Source organism: Porites lutea, chromosome 10 (assembly GCF_958299795.1).
Source record: "Porites lutea chromosome 10, jaPorLute2.1, whole genome shotgun sequence".
In the NCBI taxonomy this organism is placed as follows: Eukaryota; Metazoa; Cnidaria; class Anthozoa; order Scleractinia; family Poritidae; genus Porites; species Porites lutea.
In genome coordinates, this window is record NC_133210.1 from 15,527,241 (window position 1) to 15,543,886 (window position 16,646).

Consider the following 16,646-nt stretch of genomic DNA (forward strand, 5'->3'; position numbering starts at 1 on the left):
TTATTTGTAATCTGCAAATGGAAATTAAATAAGAGATAAAATCTCACCTGTTTTGTTCCATTCTTGAATCTGCTGCGGTACGAAGTGAAATGGAAGTTGTTTTACGATGCGAAAACGATGTTAAAGTCGACGCTTCCCTGCTTCCCTCGGGGGAGCTATTTGAATTCAGCCTCAGGGGAAATACGGGGTTGAATGACTGCACAATGGTAACCTGATTAGGATGAAAGTTTAACAGAAAGAATACTAATAAAGATGAAATTTTATATTGACAGTCCTCCTAATTATCAAATAAATGAAAAGTGAAAAATATGACAAAATTTATCTTCAAGAAAAAGTTACAAAAAATTCTTCCTTAACCGACCAAAAAACCGTTGACCGGTGAGAACTTATTATGAAACGAAATAGGAAGTTTTCTAATCAAAAAAGGACCAAACCGCGGTCCATGTTATCATTTAACAAGAAGGAGAGGGCGAAATGAGTCACAAGTAAACAAAATTTAATACTTACCATACCAGTTTGCAATTCCGTAAAAATTATCATCGTTCATTACCTAGCGTTGCACTTAGATTTAGCGACACTCTATTCGAGCAATTTTTCCTCTTGTTCAGCCGGTTAACTGTGGATAGCCGTATTGCGAAGGCAAGTAGACCCTTAAACCCTGTTAAAACCCTTAGACCCTGTTAAACGGTTTACTTCAGTTGCATAGTACATTTGTTCAAGTATTTCTGCCTAACATTTGTTTTTTAGTGCTGTTTTTGTTTGACTTTGTCAATCAACACGTTGTAAAGCGAAAAATGTATTATTAAGCAATCTTATTGGGATGAAATACTCCGGAGCTGTTTTTAAAGCACTCACAGCTCGTGATTTATCACTGGTTGGTTATTTTCACTTCCGAAGAATCAGTCCTCGACAAAAGTCGCCTCGAAAAGCGTAGCCATATTTCAAAAGAACATTTAGCAATAACAAAAAGTCGACAAAAATAATGCTGATTTTAAATTCAGTTAGTACTAATCATTCTTTTCAAACTGGGACTAGTTTTGTAATTAAAGTGCGAACGTTATTACGCTTGCAGATAAATCCTTCGATGGCAACAGTAATGAAGAAAGTAAACACGAAAGCTCCAGTACAAAAGCTGTAACTATATCACTGGGTGTTGTAGCAGCAGTGTTAATCCTCTGTTTGGTAGCATTACTGCTTTACCACATGCACAAGAGACGGGTTGCAGGTACGTTTTCATGTGCGCATACACAATTGACAGAATGGTATGAATTGCACAAATCACACTTTATGGTACTAAATTGAACAACTACTTAAGATTGAATGCATTAATAAAGTACATCAATATGCCGCCAGACTGGCCTATAAGAAGTCTTATTACTTACCAAAGATCAGGACGAATTATGGAAAATTTAATATCCGTTTCAGTGGGGCTAAACTCTGGAACGCTATTAAAGAAGATCTAAAATCAGCGAGTCGTTTTCGCTTTAAAAAGCTTTTAAAAGAATCTGTCATCTCCAAATATTGATTGGTGTACTTTACGTGCAGCTAATTGCGTGCAAAGCCGTTGTTTTGTCTTGCTTCTTTGTTTATTCGTTTGTGTATTTGGTTATTTATTACAGCTTATATATATCTTCTTTGTGTGTCTTTGTGTGCATTTGTTTATTTAGAACAACTTTGATATCTAGTTACTTTTCCGCATAGCCCAGCCACTCAGCGTGATTAGCTTTTGCATTTCTGAGTGGCTGTGATCTCTTTTTTTTTCACAATTATTTCTTTTTAATGTCTTTACACTTTTTGTATCAAGAGCACAATAAAGATTGTTGCGTCTTGTCTCCTTCAGTCTAAAGCAGGGATACCATGCATTGGGCGGAACCTTAAGGGCAACTGTTACAATTTTTGCAATGACAGCTATAAATTTTGTCAAAGCTTTGCCCTCGAACGCCTTCCTAAAATTTTGAATATCCTTTGGCGCTTGCTTGTCTCCAACTCCTACAATCTAAAACAGGGATACTATTGGGTGGGACCTTAAGGGCAACTGTTACAATTTTTTCAATAATATCTATAAATTTCGTCTAGGCCTTGCCCACGAACACCTTCACAAAAATCTTGAATATCCTTTTCACTGCCATTGTACTTAAGTATTGCGTCTATGATCCATTTAAAAGCTCAAACTAACGGCGGCTTACGAGGACTTCCAGACAACCTTCAACTTGAAAGGTAAGCATAGTCCAAAACGGATTTTCTCTAAACTTGAAAAGATTACTGCTAACCTCTTCCTAGGCCAATTCCCGGGATCAGAGTGAGCGGAGGAGGCCTGGCACCGAGCCCGAAAATTTCCCAATAAATTTGACGGGTGACGTCACACCCAAACCATTGCCAAAAAGACTGGAACGAGACTGAGCTTTTGTAGTTGTGGAACAGCGAAGTTTCTCCGTTAGCACGGAAGCCAAAATCTTGAGAACCTGAAATTTTGAGACTGAAAAGGTCGTTAAAATAATTTGACGCGCTTAGGTAGTTGGCGCGAATATGTGGAGTTTATGTGGTGTGAAAGTTACGACAGGACTTCAGCTAAATGCCGTCCTGAAGATCAATGTATATCAAACCAAAGATGGTTGTCATGACAACGAAACAAATCTTGAAATATATCAGACCACCGTTCTGCTGGATAAATAAACATCAGAAACAAAAGATATGTAAATCATGCATTCAGGGTCAAAGAGGACCTTTGTCCGTATTTTATGTTAAATTCAGCTGATAGAAACCATTCAGGTATAGTCCCTATCATGGTGAACTCGACTAAAACCGAACTACTGCAAATAAAGAGCTGGGTTATTAAGTAATAACGATCAACTATCTTAACAATATGCTGTCGAGTTCTATTTAGCCTTTTTCTTCCCTTCTCTCTTTGCTAAAATGTATACTATACCTTTCTATTTGAAGCAGCTGGACATTCAATAAGAAGGTCTGACTCTTCCCCAGTCGTCTTCGTGTAACGCGCACGGCCGGAGCTGGAGGTAATGGGAGGGAGAGGAGAGAAAGACACTCTCCATCGCTTTTCTCCTTCTCATCACAGCCCTGCGCCACTAGGAAGAGGGTACGAGAGACGACTGGGGATCAGCCAGTAGCGAGGTAACAATCACTGAGGAGATTATTTTACCTACTTGGTCATTGTTGTTGCTTGTTGCTGGTTTTCAGTGTCACGCCATTCAAAATAGATCAAAACAAAAATCAAAACCATTCGACAGATAAAGTCCAGAATCTGAGAAATGAAAGGAGGTAAATATACAAAGACCCTCGCCAAGATTTGGGTCGAAGGAATGATTCGTATACGAGATATCCGTGTAAATGTTTTACCCAAAGCTTTGTATGGAGACGCCATGCTGGAGTTCATCCGGATGAGCTCCAACATGGCGGACGGAAACCAACAGAAATATCTGTTATCGAGTTTTGCTACAAAAGCGTGAACTTACTCCTAGAGGAACTCATAAACATTAAAGTAATACTTTTTCTAATGCATTGAACTGTTTAGATAGCAAGATTCCTCGAAAAAAGTCACTTTTAAAACCTAAATGACAGCTCTCTCGGCCGTTATGTAAATACTGCGTCACGCAAAAGCTTAGAAATTCAAGCGTACTCTATTACAAAACCAAGAATCCTTTTGAAGCGAAGATTTGTTTGAACATTCTTTTTCAGCTGCTCTAATACACCATGAAAGTAAAATCTCAGTACCATCGATAGTTTTGTAGTTTGAATTTTTGTGACGTCATGTGAAAACCAACAATTAATTTTTTGTTTTTCCTTAGCACGGTAAATGGCTCAAACAATACTAACAGATACCTCTCGGTGACTCCATCGCGTTGGGAAGTGTCCTCAAAGCAAATTGATCTACAAAACATTCTTGGAAGTGGTTCATTCGGTGAAGTGTGGAAAGCCAGGGCTACTGGATTAAAAGGAATCCCTGGTGCGACAACAGTGGCTGTAAAGAAATTAAAACGTAAGACATTATTTCCAATCTGTCTCCTGTGGAATTTAAATCACTTTTTAAAAGAGCACTTCATACAATAAAACGCCTGCCTGGTACGCAGACGTCTCTCTATCGATAAAAATGTGGGCGCAAAGGAAGACGGGAAGGAGACAACCTGCGAGATGTCTGGCGCGTCACCTGCCGTCTGTACCCTTCCCACGTTCCCTTGCGGTTTATCACCAGTCACTCGCGTTTCCAGCTCGCCTCTACTATGCGAAAAACGAAGTGCCTGAGGAGGGGGCTGATAAAACGCAGCGAAAGAATCATAAAGGTTTTTTATTTCTGGTGAATCTGTAATTTTGTTTGTCAAGTTAAAAATGTACCGCTAAGTCTTTCATAGAGAAAAAATATGCAGGACTAGTCTAAGGCTGGGGACGAATGTGAGTCTAATCCTGTCTTAAACTTTTTACTGTTTCTGAGCCACATGTAAGTGCATTAAGTTTTATTAGCTCTAACAAAACATTGCCGAAAGAACTGGTCGATCATCAAAAACAAACAAAAAAATCCCCATTTTGTAATTTTGTAGGTAATATTCCATGACCTATCTTTCTTGATTTATCAGGCTTCATCATTCAGAGTGACCTCTAAACGTACTGAGAGTATGTGGGAAAAAAGCTGTTGCCAGATACAGGCAGAAATCACTTTTGCCCGTTTTATCATCATTATCATTATTATTATCATAATGTTATCATTATCGTTATCATTTTCATTATCGTTATCATTGTCATATTATATTAACATCGTGTCATTTAATTACAGATAACAGTTCTGGCACAGAGAGAGAATCATTAGAGAAAGAAATCGAGCTGGGAATATCGTTGGGAGGAGACAGGCATCCGAACATTGTCAACTTTCTGGGACATGTGTCAAATTTCGGTAAGAAAATTATCGTGAAGAGTTTGTCACTTAATATGATGGCTTATATTAAATGACCCCATGGAACTGGGATGAAATAAAAATGACATTCCAGTATGCTGTTCTGTTTCCTTCACATCTCTCTTTTTTGAAGGAAAATTAAATCGCTTGTTTATGGTAGCCGGCCGTTAGGCATACTTACTAAAATTTCATTTTCCTACTTGATTTACAGTTTACAAAGCTGATTCAAGCAACTGTGATTTTACAATTAAGGCTTCTTTTATCATTTGATGAAGGCAGCTATCAAAAGGTTCCCGGATCGATACTTCTTGGTGTATTTTCGACCATATTATATAAGCTATGTTATGTCCAAAAATGTATCACTAGTACTATGTCATAACAGTTTACTACAAAAAAAAAGTTATTTGGCAAATACAACGTAAATACAAGCTGAAAATCTTCAATAATTTCGGAGTAGTTCCCCCCGCGGGGGGGGGGGGGGGGGGGGGGAAGGGGGGAGGTACTCCCTTACAAGAGGCTAATAGAGATGTGCCGCTGGATGGGGTCGCATTTTCAAGACTGGAGTGACTATAATGGGGTCGCAAATTTTCGGATTTTAAGGATAAGTAGGGATTCAAAATGGGAAGATTCTCGGCTAAAAAATCAGAAAGTTGTTGTTTATTAAATTTAACAAAAAGCTCGCATTGACCGCATTACATTCCACCGTTTAAAACAACATTGATAAGGTAGATGCATAAATAGAAAGTGACTAAGTTGGGATCGCGAAAATTACATTTTCCAAAAAGTGACTAAGACGGGGTCTATAATTGGCCAAAAAATAGACTATAATGGGGGAGGGGCTCTGAGAGGCCAGCGGCACATACCCAGCAAACATTAACCCAAGTACCCCCCCGGGAGTAATTCAGTATTGAAAAAGGCGACAATTGCAGTCCAAGAGACCTGAAGCTTAAAATCTAAGTTAACCTTAATTCACCAATGACTCTGCAATCTCTACATGTATGTTATTTTAAGGTCCAATGATGTTAATTCTTGAGTACGTACCATACGGAGATTTACTTGGTTATCTAAGGAATAGTCGAGGAATGGAGGACAAGTACTACAATAGTCCAGAGTGCTGCCAGAAGGAAGTAACGTCATACGATTTGCTATCTTTCGCGCAGCAGATTGCATCTGGCATGAGCTTCCTAGCATCTAAAAACGTACGTGTTTCAGAGCTATGATTTCCTTAGGTTTTCTGATTAATTTTTTCAAAGCTAAGTCTGCTCTAGGTTTGTGACCAAACTAGGGTGGGGAGGGGGGGGGGGGTGGTTTCTCATATATCGGCTAGAAAGGCATGTGCCCCCTGGTAGAGTATTGCTTTTGAGGGTCTCCATCCTTAAATAGGGTATCTTTATTACCCTTGTTAGTGTTGTGTTCCCGGTGTGATCCTTAGATAGGGTACCGTTATTTTTATAATATCAGCCACAAGCTGAGTGCGTAAATGCTTAGCTACGCGATAAACAAATCATCATCTTCTTGTTACAGTATTATGAAAGCTTTTTACGAAAGATTTGCGTGTTTTATTTAAATTCGTGGTTCTTTTTTTCCTCGACATTGCTTGAACTGGGTCTCAGTTTTTAGGTTTGGCCTTTAAAAAGGGCATCCCAACACCTTTGTTTGTCCCAACCTTTGAATAGGGTCAGGGTTTCAGACCTTGAGCTGCACACTCCTATCTGAACTTTATGTGGGTATCCCCCCCGGGCGGAGACTAGGGGTCATTTGCGGGCTCGGCAAAAGTATTATGGTTGTAAGCGTTGTCTTGTGTTTTGCGACCATTAGATTCTTCACCGTGATTTGGCTGCCCGAAATGTGCTTGTTGGCAAAGGTATGATTTGTAAAATCGCAGACTTTGGACTGGCTCTTATCAGGGATAAATATCAGTATCTGTACTGCACGGCGATGCGAAAGGTAGGGATCCGTCATTGTCAGAGGACAGTGGCCGTATTCATAGAGATGTGAGTGTGGGTGTGCTTTGCAAAACATCTTGAAAAGGAAGTTATACATTAAATTAGGGCTCTATATAGTAAAAGAACGTAGTACTGGCATTTTTTTTTATTCGGTTAGACTGTTTCTTATTTGTTTTCGCCTCTTGATTTTTTTGACAGGGCCGATTGCCAATCAAATGGACTGCCCCAGAACATTTATTTAATGACTCACAGGACCAGGATATGAGAGTATCAGAAAAAAGCGATGTGTACGTTTGAGATAATAGGGAACTTAAGATAGAGACGTTTTCGGGGCGACGGCGACCGGACTGGCAGAGCAAGCCTGGAACAGAGGCACCCGTCGCTTCCCTCCAAAATTCGAACGTTCAGATCGCAGTGAACTCAGAAGGACGGCGCCTTGGAAGACTACCGAAGAGGAAAATATGGCTTCACATAAAGAATTAAGAGAATTAATGCTTATTTGCTTGCATGCAACAACAATAACAACAACAACAACAACAACAACTTTATTTCAGTATTCACTAACGTGGTATTACCTACTATTCTAAACAATTTTCAATACGTTTCATTTATACGATACTCTAACGAAAAAAATTGAGCTAAAAACAAACAATTAAAATATCGGAGCTCACACTTTTTGTCTGGATACTTTCATTTGGCTCACAGGAAGATTTTGTCCATGTAAAGCTCACTTACGGTTTGCTGTTTGCCATATTGGATCAGATTGGATCTTGACTCTGTGACATGAAACATAGAAACATTATAAAGATTTAAGTTTAGATAACAGAGCTTGGAAATCGAGCTTGAAATGTGACTCAGAAAACAAGGACAATTTAAGAACGATAATCTGCAAAATTCTGGTTGCTAAATGCAACAAACCTGATCGAAATGAAAGTTAAATACTCACGTTTTCGCCACAACGCCAAACAGACCAGTTTCACGTCGCGGACGGGAGCACGACGGTAATGTGGTGAGCAAGAGCATGCGCAATATTGCACAAATCATGACGTCCGGTTGAAGTTGCCGTCGCCCCGAAACGTCTCCATCTTAAGTTCCCTATATAGCCCCTTCGCAGCTGGTCAGTCATGTGGTACAAAACCGCCATGTTGGAGAGCAACAGACGCACTGGAAGAAGACAAACAAAGAGGATTACCATTTTAAATGATGTGAGCTCTTTGCTTGTCTTGTCCCAATGCGTCCTTTGCTCTCAGCATGGCTGTTTTGTTCTACGTGAACGACCAGCCTTAAGGTTGAGAATGATTTGAAGAATTATTCATGAGCGAAGACTGTCCAGTCTGTCGAAACTAAAGCACTCCTCGAAGGAAATTAGCCAATCGATTTAAGCTATTATTTCTCTCCTTTTCCCAGTGTATTCATATAGAGTCACGGTAACTGTCAATGCAATGGGCGGATCAGATTATGTTTCATTGCAGACAGATCGATTGGGGTTCGCAGCAAACAAAGCTGAAGCTGCTTTGAAAATCATACTAATATTTCTTGAGAGAGATCTATCATTGCTATTCACTTTTCCATTTTCTAATTACTTTTTCAGGTGGTCCTATGGTGTTGTTCTTTATGAGATCTTCACCTTAGGTAAGTCGTCAGGTATCATTCACCAAGGTGAAGTCGACGAGCTCTCTGTTTTGTAATAAAAAAGGTTACTCCAGATAGGACTTTTAACATCTTTCCAAAGACAAATAAAAAGATAACAATCTGTTTAGTTTGATCACCGATTTCTGACCCTTGAATGTCTTTCCGGTCCTAACATAACTCTTCTTTAAAGATTGTGAGAAAAATAATAATAGAAAAAGGGAGCCGGACCGGAGCCGGGAGTCGGCAGCCGCCATTTTGGTCACGCCAAGAGAGAATAATCATTCTGTTGGCATGACCAAAGCAGGCTGAGCAACTGTTTTACTAAGCTTATCGTGGTAGCTTTCCGCTCACCAATTTTATCTTGGACAAGATGACTTAACCCTATTCAGGACCGGGCTTTTTTTTGCTTCAAGCGACCGAAGTGAGGGGCTTCGAAGGGCCCGCTTCTATAACGTGATACCGCCAACAAAATTGCACAGGATAATGCACTCATCATTTCCATCATCTAGACGTAAGTAATTGACTTGATTAACACAATAACGTATTTTGACGTCATTATGACGTCATATTGCTGAATTTAACGGCAAAATCAAAATTCCCTTCAAAGTAGCCATAAAGCCAAATAAAGTTAAAAAGTAAGGTGTCTGCAGTAAAATCAAGAAGTTGGCCAACGCAATAATCTTTAACAATAGCAATGATGTCACGATGAAGTCATTTATTATTAAAGGAACTGACACCATCCACCATTTTGGATCCAACATTTTGAGTCAATTAAAGTTTGAAAAACATGGCTGTCAAAAACTTGGTTGTCCATGGGAACGTCAAGGTTGACATACACGTCACAATGACTTTTAGATGTTCCCAGATAATTGTTAGGAAAAACCGCTCAGTTTAGTGGTCTTAGCTTGAACGGTTTTAAAATTATCTAGAGCGGAGGAAGCTGTAAAAGGCCCCCATGAATAGGTGTAAAGCATAGAGGCCAGGCTGCTCAGCATGATCCAAAATGGCGGCTGCTATATGGAAATTCTGTTAGGATAGGATGGAAATTTAAGGCGTGAAAGGAAAGTGAACGTCGGTGTCATCCCATGGTTCCGTTAAGGGCTTTCGTTTACGCAAGTCGCTCGTTTGTTTGCTTTTTTAAGGTGGAATGCCATACCCCGGATGGAATGAATGGAAAGTTGTGTATGAACTGAAGGTGAACAAATATCGAATGAGTCAGCCAGAGCACGTCAGCGATGAACTGTAAGTGTTTACGCAAATCCACGTGGTTTCAATTTTTACATTTTTCAAGAGTAAACAGGGATACCCTGATCAAATGACTTTTTAACCACCAAAATTACAGTTATCTGAAACCTTGTTTTTGTCCTTTTCAGATCATGGTTTCCATATCTTCCACTATGCTTGCTGGCCGTAAGGCACCTCCTGACGTTGTAAAAAAAAAAAAAAATTCCACCTTCATCCTATGTTAAAGAAAAAGCTCTATTACTCGAGCCTGAAAGTTTTTAAAATTCACGTGAATAAATTATTGATTAAATAGATAGACAAACTATATCAAAGTTATACACGACTCAGAACGATGCTTAGACTATACCAGATCCGCATAGCTTTTGCGTCGGCACACAAACCACACTGTATAGAGCTTTTGTTCACACTTAAGAACAGTGATTTTGGAGCGATTTCTGTACGGAGCGAAGCTACGCCGCGCCGATCTCGAAAGTGGCGCATCACATGTCGGATACGATCTGTGCCACACTTTTGTGCAGTGTGAACAGATATTCGGACCGGGCCTGAAGTAAATAAAATATAAGTGGGAACGTGAACTGGAATCTACTAAAACGTAAGTAAATAATTTTCAGGAGTTAGGACTGGCATTTGGTCCACCAAACCCTCTTGGCAAACCGCTCCGACACGATGTCAGATCTGAGTGAACAACTTTGTCCAGTTTGAGGCATTTACTGAAAACACGAAAAGCTATCCGTTGTGGTGTGAAGATTGCGTTATTTTGTGTCAAAAATAAAAGATGCATCATAATTTACTATGACAATAATTGTAATAATTAGTTGTCTCTATATGAATGAATGAATATTATGGTACCCAAGAAAATGCTAATTTATTTCAACAGATATCAAATAATGTTACAATGCTGGAATGAAGATCCCAATAATCGTCCAACATTTAATCGACTGCGTGAAATAACAACAGAATTTATTCAAGAAGAGGTAGTACAATCTTTAATCAATGCAACGGTTATTACGGTCTGTCATATTGAAAAAAATTAAAGAATGCATTGAGCTTAAAAAAACTTATTGATTGGCCTAATTAAATCGTCAATTTGCAATTATTTGTTTACGCACGAATCACTTAAGAGTTCTTAGGAACTAGTTCAAACGTGTCCGTGCGTTTCAGATCAGTGGAAATGTTGGTTTTTGAGGAGAGGGGAAAGCCGGAGTACCCGGAGAAAAACCTCTTTGAGCAAGGGACAGAACCAACCACAAACTCAACCAAATACAGAGGCTGAACAAACCACCCTTGTGATTCATTATATTTAATTTGTGGCGATGTTTTTTTTTTTTTTTTACCAAAAGCTTCTTTTTCACAAATTTGCAGTTTATTTAAGCTCGTGGTTAATGAAAATAAGCTGTAAAAAACGCACCGGTTAGTTCTTTTTGGGCAGGAATCTCATTAGTGAGGGAAGGGATACATGAACGCCGATGACGTCATGATATACACGATTTGCGCGCCAAGAATCAGTGAACCGCAATTAGAATAATTGGTTTTCTACAATGGTTAATGAAAGCGGTAGAAAAAAGTATGGTGGGCCATTTGTTTCAAAATTATGACACAATATACGTGCGGTTTTTCCCACGTATACTTACAATCATTCCTGATACACGATATACGTGCGTTTTTTTGTCACGTATACTTGCGTTTTATTCCCAAGTATATGACCATTTTCTTGCAAACGCGCATATATATGTGCACAAAAAAGCCCATATATATGGGTTACAAACAAGCGTGTGGTATATGGGGTTACAGAAAGTCGTCGTATAATAGGGACCGAATTATACCGTCAGCACAAAACCCCTTCATGTACGATGGAGCTGAAAAGTAACTTCACTTTGAATCAAGCATGGCCGCAATGGCCGCGTTAATTTCGAACAAGATTTGGTTCTTATTCATAGCCCTCACAGTAGTGGTGGTTGTTGGCTCCCCGACAACGGATTTGTTGGAATCCGTGGATTGTGTCTTGAAAGACTGTATACGCTTTCACAAATGCTGACCGAAACAACGATCGATTCAGTTAGAAATTAGCATCCGACAGGCAAAACACGACTCATGTGAAACCATAGTTATTAGAGGAGACTAGTTATGAAAAGCGGCAAACATCAATGATAAAAACAACAGTGCTGCAGTTTATGTTGGAAGCACCCTGAAAGTGCACAATCCTTTGTTTTCTGTTGGCAAATTGTTACGGAATAAATTAATGCAAGGTTTTTATTGGTCAATACAATCAAAATGATAGGAATTCTTTTGAACGTTGTGCACTTTCAGGTCCACAAAAACATATAACAAAGGAGTCTGACGGGTTTCATAACCATTCCACTCAATTAACTATGGTCGCCTCCACGAACACGTTCTAAGTCTCCTAGTCTCCAAGCTTTTTATTATTTCCCTGGTATTCTCACTGACTTTAATAGCCCGTTCCACCTGCCTCTCTTTCCTTAGTGCTCCTCCACTGTAATTGTGATTTTCATGGTTATCTAACTCGTTCTCGTTCAACTTGCATAAAATGTCCCTCAGGTGTCAATTTGCTATTATTTCTCAAGCCCTGATTATTTGGAAGGATGGTTTATTTATAACTTCAGTTTGGCGTTTTTTTGCAGCCAATGGCAAATCAGTATTTTTGATTATAGCGGCTAGTTTCGCTATCTGCACCATAGTAACAACCGACGAGGAACTGCATTCTTGCAGAATTCATAACATTCGCATAGACACAACAGTAAATTCCTACGAAGGAACAACACGACATGGCGCTTTTGTTTAAAGGCTCACTTCTGATCTCAAAAAAAATTAAATCGGACTGCATCACGCTATCAGCGGTGAGAATGACCTTGACTCACGCATACCATTTTTCACGATTTCGTATACCTTCTATTGACAAATGGTACTCCTTTCACATATCTTGCTTAGAACTTTGTATCCCTTTTAACTGCTGGAAACCCGCACTGTCATAAAATAGGAATCAGTCACAAATGTAGAACGCTTTCTCGACGGGTAAGGGGTTGAACCTCGGGGCGGAGCCTCCCCGTACAAATATTTGTTAAGTACCTCTCCGGGATTTCGGGCGGAGCCTCCCCGTATAGGCCATCATAGGGAGTGCCCTCTCCGCTGGCATAGTAAGAAATAATCACATTCGCGGACAAACAAACTTACATGCATGCATGTAGTTATTCCTCAGATCCAGAATTTACGGAGAAAACCATAGAAACTAAAATCTTTATTTAGCCGTAATACTAAATTAATGCTTTAGGCTTAAACAGAGGTCAAAGACTTAAAACACGTTACAACTGCATCTGAGGTCAACTCCTAGCAGGAACACCTAAAGAACCATAAACCACAGGAGATGATTACTCAGTATCCATGTTATTCTCTGTAGTGCTAGTAACTTTAACTTTAACTTTATTATTCTATCGTTCATATAGTACAAAACTCAGTAAAGCCAAAGCCGGGGGCTTATACGACCTGTGGTCAAAATGACAGAAATTATTTTATGTAGAAATGACGCTACTGAAGGCTAAATTTCAAAACTAAAACAAGATACAAAACTTAAATTAAGTAATGTAAGCAGTCCTATAGCAGAGGTAAAACTAGAAGTACTAGTGACAAATAAACTAACAATAAACTATGATAATCCTGCGCTAATTCAAACCAGGCTTAAAAAGTAAAGTTTTAGTTTCTATTTTTTAAGTAAAGTTCTATTTTTAAAGTAAAGTTTTAGTGTCTATTTTTAAACAGAAACTAAAACTAAAAAGTCAGTGGTGGTAAGGCTGTTACGGACACCGTGAAGGGTATATCAGTGGGATATCCTTGGCAAAATAATCGGGGCTTGAGAACTAATAGCAAATTGATACCTTAGGGACATTTTATGCAAGTTGAACGAGAACGAGTTAGATAAGGAACGAGAGGCAGGTGGAACGGGCTATTAAAGTCAGTGAGAATACCAGGGAGATAATAAAAAGCTTGGAGACTAGGAGGCTTAGAACGTGGTCGTGGAGGCAAAAAGGTGATAATTCGCGCGCGAGAGAGAAAAGAAGAAAAACCAATCTGTTCAAGCAGACTCTCAAGGTCATGTTTCACATTATCAAGAGCTTATGAGTTGTGTTTTGCCTGTCGGATGCTAATTTCTAACTGAATCGATCGTTGTTTCGGTCAGCATTTGTGAAATAGCGTATACAGTCTCTCAAGACACAATCCACGGATTCCAACAAATCCGTTGTCGGGGAGCCAACAACCACCACCACTGTGAGGGCAATGAATAAGAACCAAATCTTGTTCGAAATTAACGCGGCCATTGCGGCCATGCTTGATTCAAAGTGAAGTTACTTTTCAGCTCCATCGTACATGAAGGGGTTTTTTGCTGACGGTATAATTCGGTCCCTATTATACGACGACTTTCTGTAACCCCATATACCACATGCTTGTTTGTAACCCATATATATGGGCTTTTTGTGCACATATATATGCGCGTTTGCAAGAAAATGGTCATATACTTGGGAATAAAACTCAAGAATACGTGACAAAAAAACGCATGTATATCGTGTAACAGGAATGATTGCAAGTATACGTGGGAAAAAACCGCACGTATATCGTGTCATAATTTTGAAACAAATGGCCGACCATAATAAAGAACTTAATCATTACGGAATCGCGCCTGTAGATACGCGTCGCTAGTAAATGCAAATTTTTCTGTCAATCAAATGTGTCCTATTATTTGTAGGTGGAAATTGGTAAAACATCGTTATTGTTTTGGAGACAATAGAAGAACAAAAGATAACAGAATTCACATAATTACGTTACGATTCAGTGACTTTAAGCCACGGGCGAGTCAGTGCTTATTCCTTCGACAGGACGAATCAACCAATGAATACTTTTCTTAGTTTTTTATATCCTTCATTCCAGAAGCAAGATATTCACCGATCTAAAACCTGTCAAACCGGTTAAACCGCCTAAAAATAGCACACGACGATATCTAATGAGTTTCCTCCGAGACAGAGACAAAAGGCTTTGACGTCATTGGCGTTAATGTATTCCTACTCTCCTTAATGAAATTCCTGCCCATAAAAGAAACCGAACCGGTGCGCCCTATACTTTGTCTACTAAAACAAGCAAAGCCATCCAAAATTTCGTGATTAAGCGTGTTTAACTCTACCCATCATTTAAGCGATTATTTGATTTGTTTTTAAGAGGGTATTGGTTGAAATTTATTGGACTGGGGCCTCTTTGAATTGAATGTGAAAGAAAAATAAGATAAAAAGAAGAGTTACGACACAGTACAAACGACTTATTAACGGACTCAAGCAAAACTAACTACGAGAGAATGACTGGACAATCGACAATTTGACTAACAATAAACGACTGTTAAACTCTGACAATAGACATATCCAAAAACACCAACGACATAACAATTCTTCATAGCAAATAACATCACAGCTCAACTGACAGACGACCAATAACATCCCGACTTAACTGACCAATCAGGTAAGTAACCGTACCATCAACTGACGTGATACAACTCACTTTGAGTCTAAAAATGACTATCAAACAGGTGGCCAAAACGTCAGTCACCGCCAACAACAGTCCTTTACAGGACTACGATCTCACGGCGGACGATCTTACTCAATCTACTTATGAAATGACTTCTACGTTCAAACCTTCCACAAATAAAAAGAAGAGTATACACAAAACCAGAGTTTTGTTTACTAACTATCCGCCTTACAATAGTAATTGTCAATATTTAATCTTTTTTCTCTTTTCCATAATTTTTAACACCCCCATTTTCCTTTTTTTCAGAAACATGCCGAAAGTATTAAAACCTGTAAAGAAGGCTCTATCTAATTAAAGCCATCTCAGATCGAATGAAATCTAGACAGGGTTTTGATTCAAAGGAGAAGTGCTAGAATGTGCGAAAAAGAAAGCGTTTGACCGATTTTATTACAACCTGACACTCGAAGTTTATTTTCGATAACTTTAAAGCTGTAGAAAAAACGGAGAGGGAAGGGCGGGGAACGGAATGACCCCCTCTCCCCCCGTAATCAGAATAAAAAAAGTTTTAAAATTGTATTAATGGAATATTCAGTAAAAGTAGTTTCCTTTAATGTATCCAGTTTGAGGATACAAGAACCTACCGGACCTTTGTCTCATTCGTAACAAAATATCTGAAATTACTATAACTAGTATATTGACGAGACAAGAGCCGTTAAAACTGTATGTTGAAGGTCAGGACGGAAGTTTATCTTGAGAGATTAGAATATAAGAACATCTATTGTAACTTATTTTCCATTGCCCACTTTCATCTTTCTTTTTTGTCAGCATTACTTTGAACTGGATATGACCAAGTATCAACCGAGCCTGTACTCAAATGTGGAGGAATTGGCAGGCATGAGTCAAGCTGTATCACTGGAGGCTGTGAACACTCACCTATGAGAAAAAGACGAGTAACTGGACACAAATTCAGTGCGTCAATCTGGAGGGTTAAACAAACATGGTTCAAGCTTTTTCACTTAATGTCTTAAAACTCTCAACTGCCAAAAAGGGCAAAAACTGTGAATGTAAATAATTCCCCAAAGAAAGAAATCAGCAGTATAGGAAGAATGATTTTTAGAATTTCTAACATGTTCGGTTGTTAATTAAAGGCTACAGGACAAGTGGATGAGCTCTAAGCGTTTACTTGTAAGCAAACTAACTGCTATTTAAGGAAACTGTGAATGAGAGCGGTAGTTGCGTCGGTGTTGGAGTGAAATGCAAAGACTTCGTTTTATCAACCTAGTTGATAAGGAATATTGGCCGCCAAATGCGTAAGAAGATAGAAAAGCTGAGGTTTCAAGCGCTAAGACCGGTTACAAAAATACTTGAGACTCTGTACATTTGGTTTAAATGACCTGCCCATC

General features: G+C 39.0%; 1 protein-coding gene across 1 annotated transcript; it reads left to right on the forward strand.

Annotated features, from left to right (window-relative positions):
* The first annotated feature begins 1,117 nt into the window (after positions 1–1,117).
* Positions 1,118–16,339, forward strand: LOC140951092 (tyrosine kinase receptor Cad96Ca-like). Its single transcript, XM_073400311.1, has 11 exons — positions 1,118–1,225; positions 2,166–2,217; positions 3,804–3,994; positions 4,784–4,900; positions 5,912–6,099; positions 6,719–6,847; positions 7,045–7,133; positions 8,438–8,478; positions 9,621–9,720; positions 10,601–10,697; positions 16,069–16,339. The coding sequence occupies exons 1-11, from the start codon at positions 1,204–1,206 to the stop codon at positions 16,180–16,182; spliced, it is 1,140 nt and encodes a 379-aa protein (XP_073256412.1). The 5' UTR covers positions 1,118–1,203; the 3' UTR covers positions 16,183–16,339.
* The last annotated feature ends 307 nt before the right edge of the window (positions 16,340–16,646 follow it).

What these genes read in the sequence shown, in the direction of transcription:
- LOC140951092 (XM_073400311.1), top strand. Translation starts at nt 1,204, where the DNA reads ATGCACAAGAGACGGGTTGCAG. An exon ending in GCTTCCTAGCATCTAAAAAC is followed by an intron (nt 6,100 to 6,718) that starts GTACGTGTTTCA and finishes TGCGACCATTAG; the next exon opens with ATTCTTCACCGTGATTTGGC. An exon ending in GTATCAGAAAAAAGCGATGT is followed by an intron (nt 7,134 to 8,437) that starts GTACGTTTGAGA and finishes TTACTTTTTCAG; the next exon opens with GTGGTCCTATGGTGTTGTTC.